General features: G+C 37.1%; 1 protein-coding gene across 5 annotated transcripts in view; it reads left to right on the forward strand.

The window, feature by feature from the left end:
• LOC139975765 (galanin receptor 2a-like) overlaps positions 1-20,709 on the forward strand; it is a 195,724-nt gene that overhangs the window by 160,765 nt on the left and 14,250 nt on the right. Inside the window, exons 1-2 of one of the 5 annotated variants that reach the window (XM_071983961.1) lie at positions 765-779; positions 2,158-3,529. In XM_071983961.1, coding sequence (XP_071840062.1) covers positions 3,159-3,529 — 371 coding nt within the window. In that variant the 5' untranslated portion in view covers positions 765-779; positions 2,158-3,158. Of the gene's footprint in view, positions 1-764; positions 780-945; positions 1,160-1,281; positions 1,686-2,157; positions 3,530-20,709 lie in introns of those variants that run through there. The other 4 variants (XM_071983943.1, XM_071983952.1, XM_071983930.1 and 1 more) reach the window with 4 other exon arrangements.

Genomic DNA, 20,709 nt, shown 5'->3' on the forward strand with positions numbered 1-20,709 from the left:
GGTGTTGGTGGGAGAGGAAGCGTTGGTGGGGGAGGAGGTGAGGGCGACATTAAACGAGCACCTGATCCTGTTTCACTTGAGCTTACATGTTTCTTGAATTAAATGAGTATTTTTCGAATAACAGCGTTATCTGTTCTTGTAATATTCATAGATTGATATACGCTGTAGAGGCAGATACATTTGAAGAACTATAGAAAAAATATTGTATAGTTTGGAAGCGGCTGTTACTTTGAAATTGCTTCTTAAATCTTAGCCCCGAGCATTTTAAGTTGAGAGCTCTTATATGGTAACATTTCGGCCTACGACAAAATATCAAAAAGCATCGTAACTTGAGGAACTTAATCGCAACATGGATATAAGATCACTCACAGGTTAGCGCAGAGAAATCATGCTAATTTCATGTAAATACTATGAGGGGATCACTTAGTGCTATCAAAGGCAGTCAACTGGATAAGTTCGACCTGGATTGGAAAAGATGACGTCATCGGTAATATGCTTGGTTTGCCAATCATCGTACAAAATAAAACAGCGTATAATTGAAGCTATGTATTGCAGAATGAAACCTTTTATTAGTATATGGCATCCTACATACAGACATTTTGTCAGGCAAATGAGAAGTAAAGGAAAGACGATTTTCTTCGTCAATAACGAAGCTATCTTGAAAAATAGCTTCACAGATGAAAAGGTCAACTGTACTTCATCTCTTAAATTATTTCTCTTTCATATTTCCTGTTTTTAGCCGGACCAAGTAATCTGTGGACCACAACTGTCGTTTATTGGTTTGTAACCTGCGACCTTTTATTTTCATTGACAGAGGTTATTAAACTACCGCCCTTAAACCACTACTGACAATATCAATAGTAATACGAGTCCAATGACTTCCGTTTATTAATATAGGTTACAAAACAATAGAAATTTTGCCTCGAGGTAAACGTGCTATACTAGTAAGCCTATCTCTAATAAATGCCTACAGTAAAACTATATGTGCGTTCTTAGTATGTTTGTTTCTGCAATAGATCCGTGCTATAGGCGTATTTGCCGCCGTTTTATCGACATTTAATTTGTATTTGCGGACGTGTACGTTATCAGATAACAGCTGGGACACTGTATCAGCAACACATACTTGCCTTCAGTGGTATATTTTAATATCTTAAACATGGTACAGATTTTATAAAATTTTTACATATATGTATTTATCTTTCTATCGATCATGTTTCATCGTTGCATCAGTGAGGTTATCAAGTGTGCCGACAATGCTTGTTATTTATCATGAAGGGAAAACCTGTTAACACACTAGTCTTTAGTGTCTCTGTTCTCGAGTGTTGATATTACAAACGGAAATGAATACTGAACATTAAATGTCTTTATGCTTGAAGAGCAGCCTCGTACCACGAAGACGCAACACCAGTCTTGTAGAACCTATGTCATTATATTCCAATCTCTGCCGCAAACGTATCTTTGATATGAATGGGTCCTGTGCTATATCATGGAAATGAAGTATACATTGTTTTAGTTCACAGATTAACTCTCTTTACATCAGTTTAATGTGAGGATCTTCGGTGAAGTAAAGGAGGTTTCTTTCTCTTCGAACTGGGAAATTATTGGGTATCAACCAGCTTAGAGAAAAGGAGAATTCCAGCCCATGTTCTTAGATATAAAGAACATCAGCTATGAACGTGCGATAGGTCTATTGAAACATATTTATTTGTCAGAAGCAATTGACTCATGACATGTTTGTTGATGAATGTGTCACGATAAAATGAATACATGAAATCTATAGGCTAACCTCTCTTCAGGTATATTTGATGGCGAGAGATTATTCTGGAAAGCACCCGTTTACTTCATAGTGTGATGTCATGAACTCATCAGATGAGACATAGATATAGTTTATATAGATATATCAAGAATATAATGTGTTTCTGATCTGACAAAACTCTTGTCTGTGTTGTTTGCTTTTGGTTTGTTAATATCTTTTGCTCTTCGTGTTTCACCTATTTCTTTTTGCATTTGCGTTCATTAAATTATGTACAAATTATTCAATTGATAACGTACGTTTGATACACTCCAAGGCAACTTAACTGTCATTGATTAAATCTTCCGCTCAGACCAAAAGTATTAAACATTTAACCTTTTTATCATAACATTCTTCTTTCCTAGCCATCTCCTGTTGACCGTCCAGCCATCTAAATCAATTTTTGGAAGACTATCTATGGAATGTGTTTGCTTTTACTTTCTCTGTTTATTTTGGTTTGAGAAGAAAAACTCCACACTGCGGTTGAGAACATTTTCTGTGGTGATGGCTATTTAGAGGAACGAAGCAGCTAAAAACAGACAATTTCAAGTGAAGATAGCAAATGAGGAAGACATTTATCTAGTAGTTTTCCTGCAATCGGAGAATTTTCCTCAGACTTTTGATGAATACGTTGTCAGTCGTATCCCCGCAAGACTTACGTCTAAATTGTTTTCTGTTCCTAAACAAATTTATTCTTTCAATGATTTATGGATGAGTACAGCGACCAATCACTCATCGCGTCAACAACACGACGAAAACTTATATACGTGGCGGGAAAGAAAAGTATCTCAGCCTTGCTAGAAATTATTGGAGTCTGTGATTTTCACACAAACACGTCTGCATTCTCCGTGAACCTTTGAACACTCGATAATTATAGAGTAAATACGAGATTTATAATCTCCATCATATATGTGAACGTTTCTTCTCCTGGTATCATTAGAGTATTGGTGGCGTGTTATCGTCAGTTTCAGCGAAAATATTATCGTCTTCTCTCGACCGCAGGGAGAGAAAGAAAGAGAGAGAGGAAGCGCCAGATCCTAGAGTCGCCAAATATTTTAATATCGGCATGAAGTGAAAGTGGAAGTTGAAACAGCTGTTATTCGCGGAGGAGCAAGTGTTTCTGTGAATATTTACGGATATTTTAACAGTACATGACATATACTAGATTAATAACATTGTTTTTTTCTGCACATTTTTCGTCTGATCATCCCACCCTAGATGTAATTTGAGGAATTCAGTTACATGGATTGATGTTAACTTGAAACTTTTACAGCAGACGGTATTATAAGGCTGGAGGAACACTGAATATATCACAAAGAAGAGAGAGAGAGATAGGGAGAATAGCCTTGGATGAATTAAACGGAATATGATGGATGTTTCATATTCGTATTCGGGCTCCTCGTATAGTTTTGGACGAAATGACTCCAGCGACGCCGCACAGATCATACCTTTATCAGTCGCCTACAGTTTTGTATTCTTAACGGGAGTCATCGGAAACTCCATCGTTCTATTTGCTATATACAAAAGCAGACGATTGCACACGATAACGTGTATCTTTTTGGCCAATATGGCCATCGTTGACTTAATTGTTTGTTTGTTAATTGTGCCGATACAGATCGTCCAAGAGTTTATCAACCATTGGCCGTACGGTGAAGCCATTTGCAAACTAATATCCTACCTCATGCTATTGAACCCAACTTGCTCTGTTTTCACCTTGACGCTGATTAGTTTCGAAAGGTAAGTTAAAATCGCTGCAGCTTATTCTTACCGTTACCGGTACATGCATATACATATATATATATAGGCTAGGCCTATACCCTACCATGTCTCTTATCCGCATCCCTTCTCATGTAAGAGTATCGTCCATTGTAACGTGTATAAACTACGATACACATTGCTCCATATTAGTGTACGTTACGTGGTTATTATGTTTATTTTGTCTCGTGAGTAACTTTTCCATAAAGTTAACATAGTTTTACGTAACCAGTACACCATTATAAATTTGCTGTGTTTCGCTACATGTTAATGATACAAATGATGATTCCCTGTGATCTTAATTTCTGCCATTTGACCGTTTCTATAACTCTTTGTAAGCTACTTTCAACGATGTAACCATCGCACTTAAAGCTTGCATTATACATCATCACATAAAATGCAGGTTACATCGAAATCCTCACGGGCCACTCCTCGTAGTTTCAGCTAAAACATGCAGAACGCTATCTATACTGGATATAATACTGTGAATATTTGACATATGTATAGTTTCACAAACTACAACATTAATTGAGGTGTCTATAAAACAATTTTCTGGCGATTCCAAGCCTCCGATTACAATAAAGGTTAATGAAGAACTACCAAATTAGACAGTAAGTTGTATAACAAAGTATGAAAGGATAGTAATTAACGTTACTCGCGGTGATAGATCTCTCAGCTATATCCGGCATGGGAATAACTGATAACCAACATTGAAAGAGTATATATATTAATAAAAGTAACCACCGAAGAAGTTGATATTTCAATTATTTTGTATTATTGCTGTCCGTTACTAGAAGTAAACAAATGTCGACATACCGACGTTCTCTCTACAATAAAAAAACGTAATTTATATCAATACTTTGTAATGGTTTCCCTCATTCAAGATAAATGAGTTCTATTTTGTTCTTGAAGCAGCTGATTGCATCCATATTATACTCAAATCAAACAGCCACAGTTTCATTACAACTATAACCACAGAATCACTGATATATTCTTTCCTTGCCTTATAAACACTTTTTTGTTCTCTTTTAGTTTTCTCGATAAGCTGACGAACAGTATAACAATTATAAAGACATCTGGTCCAATAAATTCAAATTGTTAGTTCCGTTTCGTGAAATAGTTGTAGATTTTACTGTAACTGCTTCTTCTGTTGACTCCTAAAAGTTTAAGCTGACCCTTTCGAGGAATAGCTATTCTGTTGTAACGTAAATTATACGGTTTTGCGCAAAGTAACGCTATAAATATATATAGTTTTAAGCTAATGTTGGCCTATTCTCTTAGCGTGATACGTTACACTGCCAGTGCATACCGCTTTAAGTATAATATAATTCACTGACACGTGATATCCTAAACGGGTGTATAGTGTTGGGCCCCTTTGTGTACTTGTGTTTGTATGTATTTATATGTATCTCTCATCAGAGGTCACTATACCTGAGTTAAAAACGATAATTCTCGTAAAAGTTTCTTTTCGCTTGCCTTTTTGTTAACGTATCCATTCTTCATGTTGTTGAATCATTCATCTTCCACACATTAATGTATTCCATTCGAATAGATAACAGCAACACACAAAACTAAAAATATGTTTAAATTTCTGTTGCTTTAATGACCATAACACTTAAAAACTTAATAATTTTGTCACGATTGCATCGCAATAATTAATTATTTCATAATTCTTGCTCTTTTATCCTCACTTTTCCAGAACATGTTGTTGATTTAATTCCAAGTGAACGAAGTCCAATTAGTACAGTGTTTAATTATTACATTATCTTATTACAACCATATAATTCGTCAACTGTAAAACTCATCACGAAGTCCACACACGCAGTATATAACCCGCTTGAACCTAATAAAAAGGACATATACTATAAATGTTATATATGTGTGCTTCTAAATATGTACTATATAATTCAATCTCGAATCCTGATTTAATCAGTAAGATAGGTTATATGTGCTTGTAAATATGTAATATTTTATTCAATCTGCATTCCTGGTGTAGTCAGTTAGATAGGTTATGTGTGCTTGTAAATATGTAATATGTTATTCAATCTCGATTCATGATGTAGTCAGTTAGATGGGTTATATGTGCTTCTAAATATCAAATGTGTAATACAATCTCGATTCCTGATGTATAGTCAGTTATAGATCGGTTATATGTGCTTCTAAATATGTAAGTTTTATTCAATCTCCATTCCTGATGAAATCAGTTAGATAGGTTTCGTGTGCTTCTAAATCTGCATTACTGATTTAGTCAGTTAGATAGGTTATGTGTACTTCTTAATATGTAATATGTTATTCAATCTCGATTCCTGATGTAATCAGTTATAGATAGGTTATGTGTGCATCTAAATATGTAATATGTTATTCAATCTGCATTCCTGATTTAGTCAGTTAGATAGGTTATGCAGGCGCGTATCCAGGATTTTCTAACCCGGGGGGCGCGAATTACTATCTAAGCGGAGCGCCACCATCGGTTGGCGCGGAGCGTACAAGAAAATTTCTGGTTTTGATACCCCCCAGATCACCGGAAATGGCACTTCTCGGGCTTGAAAATGAGCAACCAGATGTACACTTTTGCCTGAGAACCAAGTATTTCCCAAAAGTTTTTTCCATCCATAACCTTTTTGAAGATTGTCACCAGTCACACATCATGTTCGACCTGATTGCATGTCCTATGGATGATTGCTTTTGTAGGTTATTCTACGTCACGGCCCACAATATCCGAAAGCCCCACTTTTCAAGGTTTTAAGCCCATTACTTGTTGAGAATTTGAAAATTCACTTTTCTCGTGAATAAAATCACTTGAAAACATACCCATAATGTTGCAGAAAATTCAATCTATAGACAACCAATATAGAAAAACCTCCTTGAACCCCTAACAGACAGGTGAAAATTGAACGAGTAGAGGAAAGTATGATGAAGAATGTTGGTGAGGAAATTTTGGAAAATTCCGACACAGTTAATTTCTTGGTGTAGAAATATTGCAACCTCTTATAATGGCTTTTACAAAACTTGGTTGAAGGAACAGAAAAATAGGAGATATTTCCGATATCAGGTATATCGAAACCGAAGACTTCACTCATAGGCGTAGGTCCCGTAGGAGGCGGGGCTGCAGCCCCCCCCCCAATTGTTTTCCCATTTTTTTCGGGCACCTACTGAAAGAAAAATAAATAGCAATGAATAGCTTAAAATGATCTCCTTGGTAATTGAAATAAAGTTGTAAGCTTGGCCGACATTACTACTGTAAAAGAGAGTTTTGACATAAATGGATCTGTATGGTTTTTCTCCATCTACATAAGACATTTGGTAGTTTACATTAGCATTCGGCGGTATACTGTGCAACTTTGACGGACCGTGCGGTACACGATGCCATACAATGTAATGAGCGATCTTGCCTATATGATATTGGCATCGACATGTTGAATGCGCGCTTCGCGCGCGAAAAATTTTGGCTTTTTTTCGGGCAAGTCATTACAGCCCCCAAATCCAATCTGGCTCCTACGCCTTTGACTACACACATTGACAGTTTTTGAGGCTGTTCATCGTGGAACATGCATTTCAATGCTCATTGATATGATGTTATATCTGCTCTTTGCTTTACAAATTCGAACAGGCGTGTAGCGAGTAATTGCCAAGGGAGGGCGAAGCCTGTAGGCAAACTATCTAAGCGAAGCGCCACCATGAGTTGGCGCGAAGCGTACAAGAAAAATTTTGGCCGAAAATGCCTCCCAGATCGCTGGAAATGACACTTCCCAGGCCTTGTAAGTTGCATCTAAGCATTGTCTATTTTGAAATTACTAGCGATGTCATAAAGAAAATTTGCTCGGGGGGGGGGGCGGTCGCCCCCTTCCCGAAATGCGTTATGTTCCCCGACGACTCGGTCGAGTTCAAGTACATTAGTGAGAGAGGAAAAACGGAAACGTCAAAAATGGAGTTGTCGGGGTAAGGGGTAGGGTGAGGCGCACACCCCCTCCGTAATCCTTGATCTGTCACTGGCTACCCTGTGTATATAATAGGGATCTTTCTCTTCCCGAGGTCTTGGCTATCTTCTACTCCCTCCTTTTCTCCTTTTTCTCTCTTTTTTCTTTTTCTTTTCCCTTCCTTCCTCTCCTCCTTTTCTTTTTTCCCCTCCTTTTCCCTTTTTTCTTCTCTTTTTTTTCTCTCCTCTTTTCCTTACCCGGGGGGCGCGCGCCCCCAACGCCCCCCCCCCTGGATACGCACCTGGGTAATGTGGCGTGACGTCAGTCGAATGAGCTCAGCTCACTTCCGGGACGAAATGTTTGCATTCTAAAACGTCTGAGACCACACAAAACATTGCACTGTTGCAGTGCTCTGTAGTAATTGAGATTTGGTGTTTGGAGTTTTGTTTTTACGTAAATGTATCTCGTAACTGTTAAATATGCCGAGCCGATGTGTAGTTGCAGGTTACTCCATCACAAGTAAAGACGGATTTCACCTGCACGCTTTCCCAATCGATGAATTTGGACACGCCTCGTTCAAAACGGCTACACATAAACAACGTTCCGAGTGCCTGTGGGCCAATACTATTGCTAAATTACTTGTAATGACCATAGCCTAGGTCTCCTTGATGCAGCAAGTGACGATTTTTTTATTTATTGGTTACCTAATATTTTGCACTAAGCTTAAAGCCAGTTGGTTTTAGAAAAATCAATACTAGATCTGCAATTTTTCTTTTGTGGTAAACTGGCGTTGTGTTATGATTTTACGTAACAGTTGGATACAATTACACGGGCTAGCCTGTTATACAACGTCTATTAGTTAGGTATAGGCCCCATGTTACCACTACTAATACTATAGGGTTGCACTTGCACTGTACTGAATGTCACATTTTCCTTGCCTTTTAGTAACAAAATTCTAGAAGCTTTGCTACGAAGTTAAGTAGCAGGATCATCGACATTCGAGATAATTTAAATCATATTATGGTCTTTAATAACGGTGGTTTTGTTAATGCTCAACCGATCAGTTTCGGTTCAGGATAGTCCAACCGTTCTGCTCGGGGACTTCGATCGGCAGCGACGCGTCTCGGCCATCGGGATCGTTTAACAGTTCTTCTGCAAGGGGCTCAATTGAAAGGGAAATACCGATAACTTCATCACCCTCGAAAACTATTGCCTCATCTTCTTCCTCACGAAAATAATTTTCGTCAAAGATTACGAATGTTCTGAGAGGTGAAGGCCCATTTCCTCATAATCGGAAGATTCGGGAGAAAACTTTCAGTTGATGAGGAGAGTTTGTTGTAGTTACCTGTACGTAGAAAACTGTATGACGCCGTAACAGTAAAAATCCCGGGAGTCGGCTTTGGCTGAAATGGTCCCTTAAAGAAAATGTCATATGAATTGCGGTTATACGCAGGTATCAACATACGTGTTTTCTTTTTACTTGGGTGGTGTGGATGGGGTCGGGTAGTGTGAGGGGAGGAGTATGGCAAGGAGAGCCGGCTGCTGACGAGGGTGGTACACAGGCGCGTATCCAGGATTTTCAAACCCGGGGGGCGCGAATTACTATCTAAGCGGAGCGCCACCATCGGTTGGCGCGCAGCGTACAAGAAAATTTCTTATTTTGATACCCCCCAGATCACCGGAAACGGCACTTTTTGAAGATTGTCAACCCGGCACACATCATGTTCGACCTGATCGCATATCCTGTGGGTCTTTGCTTTTGTAGGTGATTCTACGTCGCGGCCCTCAATACCCGTCAGCCCCACTTTTCAAGGTTTTAAGCCCCATATTTGTTCAGAATTTGAAACTTCACATTTCTCGTGAATAAACTCACTTGAAAACATACCCATAATGTTGTACAAAATTTCATCTATGGACAACCAATATAGAAAAACTTCCTTCAACCCCTAACAGACCGGTCAAAATTGCACGAGTAGAGGGAAGTGTGATGCAGAATGTTGGTGAGAAATTTTCGAAAATTCAGACACAGTTAATTTATTGGTGTACAAATATTAAAACCTCTTATAACGGCTATTGTAAAACTTGGTTGAAGGAAATAAAAAAATAGCAGATATATCCGAAACCGAACACATAGGCGTAGGAGGCGCGGCGGCAGTGGCGGAGCTAGGGGTATTGGTCAGGAGGGGCGGAGAATGGTCTGTAGGGACGCTTTCGACACTATCTAAGCGGAGCGCCATCACTGGTTGGCGCGTAGCGTACAGAAACTTTTTGAGTAAAGATACTCCCTAGATCGCCGGAAATGACCCTTTCCGGGCCTGGCTAATTTGCAGATAAACGAAGAATAAGGTGTCATCGCCAAATTACACCAAGAAAATGTGACAAATGTCAATAAGTAGATGAGAGCGCAATAAAAAAGTCAATAATCTAGAATAAGTAAAAAGTGGTATAAAGAGCTGAAAAAGGCTCCAGCAGTCCATTTGAGTCCGTCGGGGGGGGGGGGGCATCCGCCCCTGACCGTATGGACGCTCCGCCACTGCGCGGTGGAGGTGCAGCCCCTAATTCGCCATTACTATAATGTAAAAGAGAATTTTGACATAATTGGACCTCCATGCTTTTTATACATCTACATGAGACATGTCGTTCTTTATATTAGCATCCCGCGGTATACTGCGCAATTTGAACGGACCGTACGGTACATGATGGCATGCGATGTAATAACCGATGCTTGCTTATATGATATTGACATGAACACGTTGAACGCGCGCTTCGCGCGCGAAAAATTTTGGTTATTTTTTCAGGCAAGTCGGACAGTTTTGAGGCTTTTCATCCTGGAACGCCATTTTCATGCTCACTGATATGATGTGATATCTGCTGTTTGCGTTACAAATTCGAACAGGCGCGTAGCGAGGAATTTGCCAAGGGAGGGGCGAAGCCTGTAGGCAAACTATCTAGCGTAGAGCCACCATAGGTTGGCGCGAAGCGTTCAAGAAAATTTTGGCCGAAAATGCCTCCCAGATCGCTGGAAATGGCACTACCCAGGACCATTTGTTAGCGCGAAGCGTACAAGCAAATTTTGGCCGAAAATGTCTTCCAGATCGCTGGAAATGACACTTCCCAGGCCTTGTAAGTTGCATCTAAGCACTTTCTATTTTGAAATTACTTAGCGATATCATTTAAAAAAATGCTGATTGGGGGGGGGGGGCGGGCGGTCGCCCCCATCCCAAAAATCGTCATGTTCCCCGACGACACGGTCGAGTTCGAGACCAGCCACAGTTGGTTTCATAGCACAATTCTACACACGCGTTATGATAGACCATATATAGTATATATATAGATCATTAGTGAGAGAGGAAAATGGAAACGTCAAAAAATGGAGTTGTCGGTGTAAGGGGTAGGGTGAGGCACCCTTTTACGAAATCATTGATCCGTCACTGGCTACCCTTCAGCGCTGTAATGATGTCACTGTTCCTCTTTCTCTTCGCGTTTTTCTTTTACTCCCTCCTTTTCTCCTTTTTCTTTCTTTCTTCTTTTTCTTTTCCCTTCCTTCCTTCCTCTCCTCCTCCTCTTTTTTCCCCTCTTTTTTCCTTTTTTCTTCCCTTTTTTTTTCTCTCCTTTTTTTCTTACCCGGGGGGCGCGCGCCCCCAACGCCCCCCCCCTGGATACGCACCTGTTATGTGTACTTCTTAATATGTAATATGTTATTTAATCTCGATTCCTGATGTAGTCAGTTAGATATGTTATGTGTGCTTCTAAATATGTAATATGTTATTCAATCTGCATTCCTGATTTAGTCAGTTAGATAGGTTATGTGTACTTCTTAATATGTAATATGTTATTCAATCTGGATTCCTGATGTAATCAGTTAGATAGGATATGTGTGCTTCTAAATATGCAATGTGTTATTCAATCTCGATTCCTGATTTAATCAGTTAGATAGGTTATATGTGCTTCTAAATATGTAATGTGTTATTCAATCTCGATTCCTGATTTAATCAGTTAGATAGGTTTATGTGCTTCTAAATATGTAATGTGTTATTCAATCTCGATTCCTGATGTAATCAGTTAGATATGTTCCGTGTGCTTCTAAATATGTAATATGTTATTGAATTTCGATTCCTGATTTAATCAGTTAGATAGGTTATGTGTGCTTCTAAATCTGCATTCCTGGTGTAGTCAGTTAGATAGGTTATATGTGCTTCTAAATATGTAATGTGTTATTCAATCTCGATTCCTGATTTAATCAGTTAGATAGACTTTCCAATCGAAGAGAGGTATAGCATCGTACATCATTCCATATCAGCACTTAGCCCTAGTTATACTCGGTATACGTTCTAATTCCAAGAAAAGGTTTTGAGTTCACTGTATAAAAGTCTCATCTGTAGAATTATAAATTCATCTCTAACACCTGAAAACTAACTTTCAATTTAATTTCAATCTACTTATAAGTACACACACGACTGGAATTTGAGTGAGACATAATAAAGTTAGTTGTATTGTTAAATGTCCCCACCCTCCCTATTTAGCAATAAAAACCAATGGAACAACATTATTTTGTTTTGTTGATTCGGTACTAATTTCCATTGTTATTCGCTATTCAAATCCATGCATAGTCATGCAGTTAATTAGTTTGCTTGAATAGTCAACTTCACATTTCCAGAAACGAAGTAGAAAGAAGTTTGCAAATTTGTGATTTCCTTTTTGACTATTTACGTTAGAATTATTTTATTTAGGAAAGAAAAATTCTTAGTAAGTAGTATAAGTAGTATAGCGGTACAATGATAAAACTGCTTGTTTATTCATCATTACATTTTATTATAACTCAATGTCCTTAAATGACTTAATTATGTTTTTGTTAAATGCGTGCAAAGAACCCGTTATACTATCAAATTTAAAACACGTACTCATGAGCAGTACCCTACATTATCTTAAGTCTTAATATACAATTTACATAAGAAAAGGAAACATATAAGAAACAAAGAAAGATATAAAGAAGAAAGAAAAATCCTTTGACATTTAATTTACAGTTTGAATTCTCCATTGACCATCTGCAAACAGTAATTTCTCTTACTTTTAGATTTCATTAGATGAAAAATTTTGATTGGCATTTACGAACACTCCTTGCATTTCCCATATGCCGATGTATATATTTCATTCAATTTATGTTCTAAAGAACAATGAACCTTCTCTTGAGATATTTGTCAATATAATCTTACCAGGATATTTTATGAGGTTAGAGAAGAAAAGTAAATTTATCTTCCACTCGAGCATTTCTCAGAGGAATCCTTCGAAACTGACCTATAGGCATCGATTTTGAAGCTATGCAAATATTAATTATGCAAATACACACCCACTACGTTATGGTAAAAGGGTGCACAAAACCAAATAGTGGACACATTTATTGAACACGGTTTGATCGGATGGAAGAGAAGCAGTTATACTCTCTCTCTCTCTCTCTTTAAGTATTTATATAACAAATCTGCCACAAAAAATGGGCATAGGCTATTTATTAAAATGTGATATAATATGTATAGAAGTATTGTTATGTTTGAATACATTACTCAGTTAATTAATTAGGCCTAGTTAGTTACTAGTTTGGAAGGTTGGTTGATTAACTGTTTAACTTTGTCACAATTTGTTGGGCCTAATAAAAATATATATAAAAACGAGCGATTTGACGTTGGTATAAGAGAAATTGATTTTAACTTTAAATCGTAAATAATTTAATGGAATGTCAATTTTTTAAGTAGGAGATCATGCACTATAACCCATCAAAATTAAGATATTTACAATGTATATTAATATACTAGATCACATCAAAGAAGTTAACATTGATTTAGTGTATAGTCTGAACGTGATTACGACAATGAAAGTGTCTTGGCGACTCAATGTTGAGGATCGAATCCAATTTAACCAATTCAAAATATCTTCCTTTTCGGTCTTTGTTTGATGAAAACAAACATTCTTTACAGTTATAAATTGTTAATCCTTAAGAGCAATGACCAGCTGCAGGTTTGGCCGAACACATGCACTTTGATAGTAGAGCGGTAGGCCTACTGAGCCTAGCCTAGCCATCTTTGAAAAATAGTCGTTGAGATATATATATATATCAAATTGTAAAGGTAAAGTTTGTTTGTTCCATGGCAAGTGATATCTTCAGATAATCCAAAGTAGATCAACAGGAATAGATAGATGTAGGTTAATTGGCCTACGAGTTTGTGACATCCAGAATAATTGTGATATCGTCAGACAAAATCTTTCCATTTCACTTGTCCCGTAAGTAGACGGAAATGTGATAAAGACCTCTTCAAACGTTACGACAGTTGTAATAAATGCGACGGCTGGCATTAAATTATCAATGAGACTAACGGGCGGGGAGTAAATTGAATCATAGGTGACAATGAGCCACTGGTGCTGGTGACGTCACTATGTGACTAGTTAAGACATTGATTCAACTGACATCGAATATAATTGTATTGTGGCAGAGGTTTGCAGAGTATTTCTTCGCCGCTAAAACGATCGATAAATCATGTAATATATTCAGAGATTATTAGTTATTGTGATAATGTTTAATACCTTTGTTTAAGTATGTAACCGGTAACCACTGGCGTCACCGTTGGTGAGAAGCAAATTGCAAGTTTTGTTTATCTTATTTTAGTGCGAATGTGTGTGTTACATGTGCAGTACCATACCTCTAGTTTACTACGTGTGTATAGATTGGTAGTACCGGTGCGTACAAAGTGTGTATAGATGTGTAACACGTGCTTATAGTTTACCAAGTGTGTATAGATGTGTAGCACGTGCTTCTAGTTTACTACGTGTGTATAGATGTGTAACACGTGCTTCTAGTTCTGTCCCTTGACCTGAATGGAAGGCCAACTGCATAGCGTTTCATCCTTGCATATCATTAGCGGTTGATCCTACCTTCTGTTGTTCTTTAATACAGCTGCACCGGTATACGATTTCTCTAAACCTACACCGAGTATCACTCGAGAATATAAAATTGATGAATCGAAAAAGTCTCTTGATGGTTGCCACCACGGTGAACTATTCATTACTGTATTCGGTTTTTACAGATTTGTTTCATAATACTGAAATACATTCCAAGCAGAAAGAAAAGAAATTTTCACACAAAGTTTAGTCGTAGTTTATGACCTTCCAATTTTGTGTTTCCATTTCTGTAACAAACTTACAAAGAAAACAAACCAACCGAGAAATATCTGATTGGGATTCTTCTTTCTCATATTTGATATTTGATCTGATTTTGGCTTGATTTAATCCAATTTGCCAGAAATATAAGAAGGACGAGTTTTCTCTAAAGATTCCGCAGCTCTGGTCAGAAAAGCTAACCCTGTTAGCCGAACTGATAATCACACTGGGTCTTCCTGCATGCGCAATTTATATGTAAATTCGGTTTGTACGGATCTCAGTGGAGGTTTTATGAGTCACTGGTACTTTAACGTTAGTTCGATTCTCTGCATTATACCAACAAAATCTACAAAAACTTTACAAACCTAATATATCGAAATTGTGAAATTGGATAGTTTTGATATGAATTGTGGTTAAAATGGATACATGAAGGTGATGAAAACTGTGGTTAAAATGGATACATGAAGGTCACATAAATTATGGTTAAAATGGATAATAAATTATGGTTTTAATTTAATGGATACATTTGGGTGATAAAATGTGGTTAAAATGGATACATGAAGGTCATATAAATAGTGGTTAAAATGGATACATGTGATATAAATTGTCTTTAAAATGGATTAAGGTGCCAGATATCTCTAGTAACCTTTTCTTGCTTGGTTTGATATAATAGTCTTAATAAAATTGTTAACAGGGGCGGTGGAACCGGAGAGTGTGTGGGGTGGGGAAATGGGGTCCCGAACTCCCATGTTTTTCTTTAATAATAGAAGTGCCCCTCTTTGTTAATGAAAAGTACATTTGTCACATTTTTTACTGGAAAACTACACTTTGGCATTCGAAAATTGGATCATAAAGTGCGCTTTTGTTGTAAAAAAAAAATAACTACATTCTAATACTGGAATTTGTGTTACAGAAAGCACAGAGAGTCCATTTTGTCTGGCGTTTTGAGGTAATTTTGTGGCTTGTCCGTACGCAAGTCAATTTAACATGACCAAGCTGCCTCTAGAAGTTAATTACCCCTCCCCCCCTTCCCACCCCCTCTCCCACATATTAACCATATTCCACCGATCTGGATCTGCAAGTGAAATACAGAGAAAGTGCCCAGTGACAGGGCACCATATATGCATGCTGTATGTAGAGGTACTCTATATAAAAATAAGTCTATCATGGTATCATGACGTCATTGCACAAACACCACTTGTCCATGTCAATTTGACTGGTTTCTCACTAAATGTTATCAATTTTCATGTTAAGGTCAATTTAGATGTTTATATTAAAGAACATTCAAATAGGAAACTAGTTTGTTACCCCTGGCAACGGAAGCTCCCACCTTTGTCGTTATACGGAGGAGAAGTTGTGGTGAAGTGGAGAGTGCCTAAAGAGGCAGCATGGTGCTATATATTGCACCCCTGTCTATATGTTGTACTGCGTATTCATATTATCTTTTTATACGATTTAGGGATTTAGCTGTTGTGATTTTACCACCTCTCCTATTTATACATGGTCGCGCTCCTGCCCTTTATATGAAAAACCCAACCGCACAGTTCTTAACCACTGCAGGATATGGAGCTTGTACCCTTTGTTCTGCTTCCATAGAAGCACAGTATCTATCAATTCCGTCTCTATCAAAGATATAACCTGACTTGCAATATAGTTGCAAAATGTCTCGCAACATTTATAAAACAAAACATTCACATCAATGACAAGAAACACGTGTTATTATAATATTTGTTATTTGCGAGGAAGGATTTTCCATGTCGTGTGAATTCCCTCGCAATAGAAGGTGACGTCATTGCTTTACAGATTGGGGAAGAATCTTATGTTCCGAATATGACGACAGCTGCTCACTTAGTGAAATCGATTTAGTTACAACTAATTTATGAGAGATATAATCCATCAAGTAACTCTCAAATTTCAAGTTCCAAAACTGACCTTAATAACCAAAGATAATTGTTATAACCGAGATTCACATTGGAATTATAATCCGTCACCAAAAGTTTTCCCACGTAATTTATCACCTGTTTTCCTACAAACAGCTGTCATTTATTTTCTGATGGGGTGTAACCATATACCAAAGCTACGATAAACAACCATTAAGATTTGCATATATAACGGTAGTTTAATTGAACGAATCTAAAAAACAAGTTTAAAGAAATAAAAAAGTTAATCTTTAAATCAGATTATTCCAACTTCGCATATATAGTGATGGCTCATCGTTAAATAGTGTTTACATATAAGCAACGCCGGGATTATATATAGAGCAGGTAATAAGCGTGTATTAACATCTAAGGACTAAAGACTGCGGATAAATATGTATAAGTCAGTTTTGTCAACGTTAATACTGCTGAATCTGTGTCAAGCTTTCACTTCTTTATTAATATTATTATTTTTATTTATAAAAAAAACACTTTGTTGTTTGAACAGTTCAAATACCTTAAGCTTTACACGATAACTTATATAAGGTTCTTCTACTTTCTCAAATAGTTACTCAAAAGTTCACACATTTATCACAACAGTTAGTGACACTGAAAAACTCCGCCCGTACCATATATGCAAATTAGGGCCGATAGATCTACATATAGGCAATTTACATATTCATCGGGTATAAGACTAAGCGAAATATCCTTGGGTTTGGGAAAATACGATATGTCCTTCATAATTCAATATGTTATGAGATAAAAACAGCCATTTATACTGACTGACTTTGAAGAAGTACTCTCACTTTGTAACATATGAACATTAGAAAGGTGGGATCCTGGGTGAGATAAACAAGTCATTCAACAAGCCATCATTTTAACCATTAACCTTCTTAACTCATCATACCATCTTGAACAATACAGGTTTGGAATGTTTGGCCTAAATATTGCAGAAACCGATCAACTGTCAAGTTGTATTAAAGATTTCATTTTAATAACGTTCAAATTATATTTACTAGTGAAATATTGTTCTTCTAAATAACACAAACTCACTACATAAACTAGCCCTTGTATTGGTTGATCTCGAAAATAAACTTTTAACCTTTCACGAAGGCAGAACAACCAATTTTAATCGGAGAAACCAATACTTTGAAGATGTGGATTATAGAAGTGTCCGCAATACTTGTAAATTACGATATAAATATGCTGTTTTTCGTTCTTCGTATTTCTTGAATCTTTTACTTTCCCCTTACTTTGTTCTTACTGACTCCCTGCACCATTTCCAACTCGAAGAGCGATGACCTCTGAACCTCATAAAACAAAATTTTAAGTTCCATTTTGAAACCTCTGAATTCTGTTTACATTAAACTGTCTGCTTTTTAAGAGTAAAGCCATTTCCTTCAATTTATTGGCAAGAATGTAACTGCATGGACACTGTGAACTGTGTAACAAGTAACAACTTTAAAGGGTTTTACTTGCTATAAAGGATTTTTTTAAGTGTTGTATGTGTACCCAGTTTATAAGTTATACCGTATTAGGGTAACCTCAACCTATATATCGTGTGTGTTGTCTTGAATATCAATCAATGTAAATCAAGGCCCCCCTTCTTATCTAACACGCATATACAAACTTCACTTACCTATGCGCGGCATTCTAGATGTATTTATATTACTGTGACAGAAATTATTGCCCCGTGTTAATTTATCATCACGGTAAACTTGGAATGATTGCGAATCCTAAAACTAATGCACTTTACGTCAAGGGTTGGATAGTTCTTCGGGAAAACAGACGAATTCCTACCCCTGTCCGGTCACTATATAGAACAGAAATATATACTACAGCTGGATGTACTATCGGCCTGCGAAGGGTAAACACGACAGATGCCAAAATGGCACCTATAGACTCTTTTTTCTCTCTCTCGGCAACGTTTGTTTTATTTTACATCTAGTCTTAATTTGTATTCAAGAGGAATATTTGTTATTCTATCGCATATTCGTTAGGCACCGAGAACGGTATAATATAGTAGGCTATGTTCTTTTACAATATGAAACATGTAAATGAAATGAAATTAGCCTACGGTATGAATTAGATATTCCAGTCATTTCTAAACTGGCAAAATCATCCAAGTATTGACACAGAAATGGTTCAACGTTTACTTTCCATTTCTTGTTCATCAATTTGATTGTTTTCTGTGAGTTTTTTTTATATTTTATTTTAATTATTTTTATACTCCCTTGTTATTACTGATTCTTTAGGGTGACAAATTCACCACGGTGTGAAATATTACCCCATGCAAACTTCGTCTCGATTTGATGACACTTCTGTCCCATATGAAACTAGCGCAATTGGGAGTAAACCAAACCTGGGGACAACTTGACATTTCTTTTAATTGATTAACCGTTATAGTAGGCAGAGCTATGAGAGACAGACAAAGAAGATGAGTGATGCCTTCTATCAGCTCCAGCAATCCCTGTAATAGTCATTAAAAGTTCCTAGGCTTACTGGTGAAAGGAAAGAGGTAGAATGATAAGTGGACAGGCTGGACGAGATGTCGTTAAAACGAGATGAAGAAATAGTTCGTTATCACGTGAACCGGGGAAGACACCACGTAATTAAGTGAAGGACGGATCGAGGCAAATAATGGAAGGAGAGAACGGGGGGGGGGGGGGGTTGATGGGAGGTGTATTGAGGCAAGGAACATAAGCACCGCATGTAATTGTAGATGAAGTGGTACAAGAGGGAGGGGGTGGGGCAGGATCAGGCAAACACGGAGGGAATGTTGTTCCTCTTGGCGTTATTTGCAGGTGTGGGTGAGAGCCCCACCTCTGATCGGTAGGTTTGACATCACACATCCCCGGCGGTGTTATTCCGAGGAATTTCATGCATTCAATTTATGTGTGCGATGAACCATGTTGTGAAGTTGACAAAATGGCTGAACATTAATGTTATGTTATGATTGGCTGGCTAAATACAAACGTAATCTATCTCATGTTATGATTGGCTGGTTCAAAGCGTATACTTCATACGTTCTCTAATTGAATGGTGGCCGTTTCTTTTGTCTTTTCCGCTTTTGTTTCTGTGATTATTCTATATTTCTTTGTCTTATAACATTAATAACATGACTACAGTACTTAAAAAAAACATTACACCCCCCCCCCCCCAAACATATCCAAGTCTGTGATCAAACTGTTTATTTCGTTACTATGTACATAAGCCAATCAAACTGAAAAATCACAAAAGGAAACCTGAGTTGAACCTGAACTAGATAAGATTCAGACAGACAGACAGAAAGACTGACTGGCAGAACAATGGTTGTATTGTTACCTTACAGTGACGCACAACAATACATCTATTTTTCTATTGTCTGTCATTGTCCATCGTTTCACAGTACGTTATTAAACGTTCAGTCTGCAGTAGTAAATATATAGGCCTATGAATAGGAAATGGAACATTTAATAAGTCAAGACAATACATTTAAAGAAACCACTTATAATAAATAAGAAACAAAAATAACCTTACAAAGGCGATTTTAATTAAATGTAAATTGGCGTATAGGACAGTCGTATGTTGCTTTCATCTGGTTATCCCTTACTTTGTAATTTTATGTTCATTTCGTTAGCTGAAGCTTGCTACCAATTGTATGTTTTAATGTCTCAATGATAACGGAAGCTATTTATCAGACACCTATTGTGTTTGGGTTTTAATTTAAAATGATTTGGAAAGTAAAACGGTTAGGAAAAACTACCATGTCGGCCACATCTGGTGTCAGATAGCTTTTAAGTAAATATGAAATGATTAGTTCTTTATAGTGTTTCCGATGAATACAAATATTAAGCTTCAAATTTTCTTCCGTTTGGTAAATTTTAGTACCAAGGAACGAATATTTCATTACTAAAGATGAAAAGAGGAATTGGCATATGACATTGATCGATCCTTCAAATAGAATGAGTGTTTTGTAAAATTTTGGTAATTTGATCTGAGTATACAAGACCGAGGAGATGTTGTTAATATTCACAGAAATCACTTATTTCTGTATCACGTTTTCACGTGACTGTTTCATTAGCGCAGGTAATACATTTAATCTTTAATCAACACGGCATAATGTTCCTCTGTATTTTATTTATAAAAGTGAAATAAATTTATTTTGTTACATAAATATGGAAGACATTAACATCCGAGTCAT

This window comes from Apostichopus japonicus, chromosome 2 (assembly GCF_037975245.1).
Source record: "Apostichopus japonicus isolate 1M-3 chromosome 2, ASM3797524v1, whole genome shotgun sequence".
Lineage (NCBI taxonomy): Eukaryota > Metazoa > Echinodermata > Holothuroidea > Aspidochirotida > Stichopodidae > Apostichopus > Apostichopus japonicus.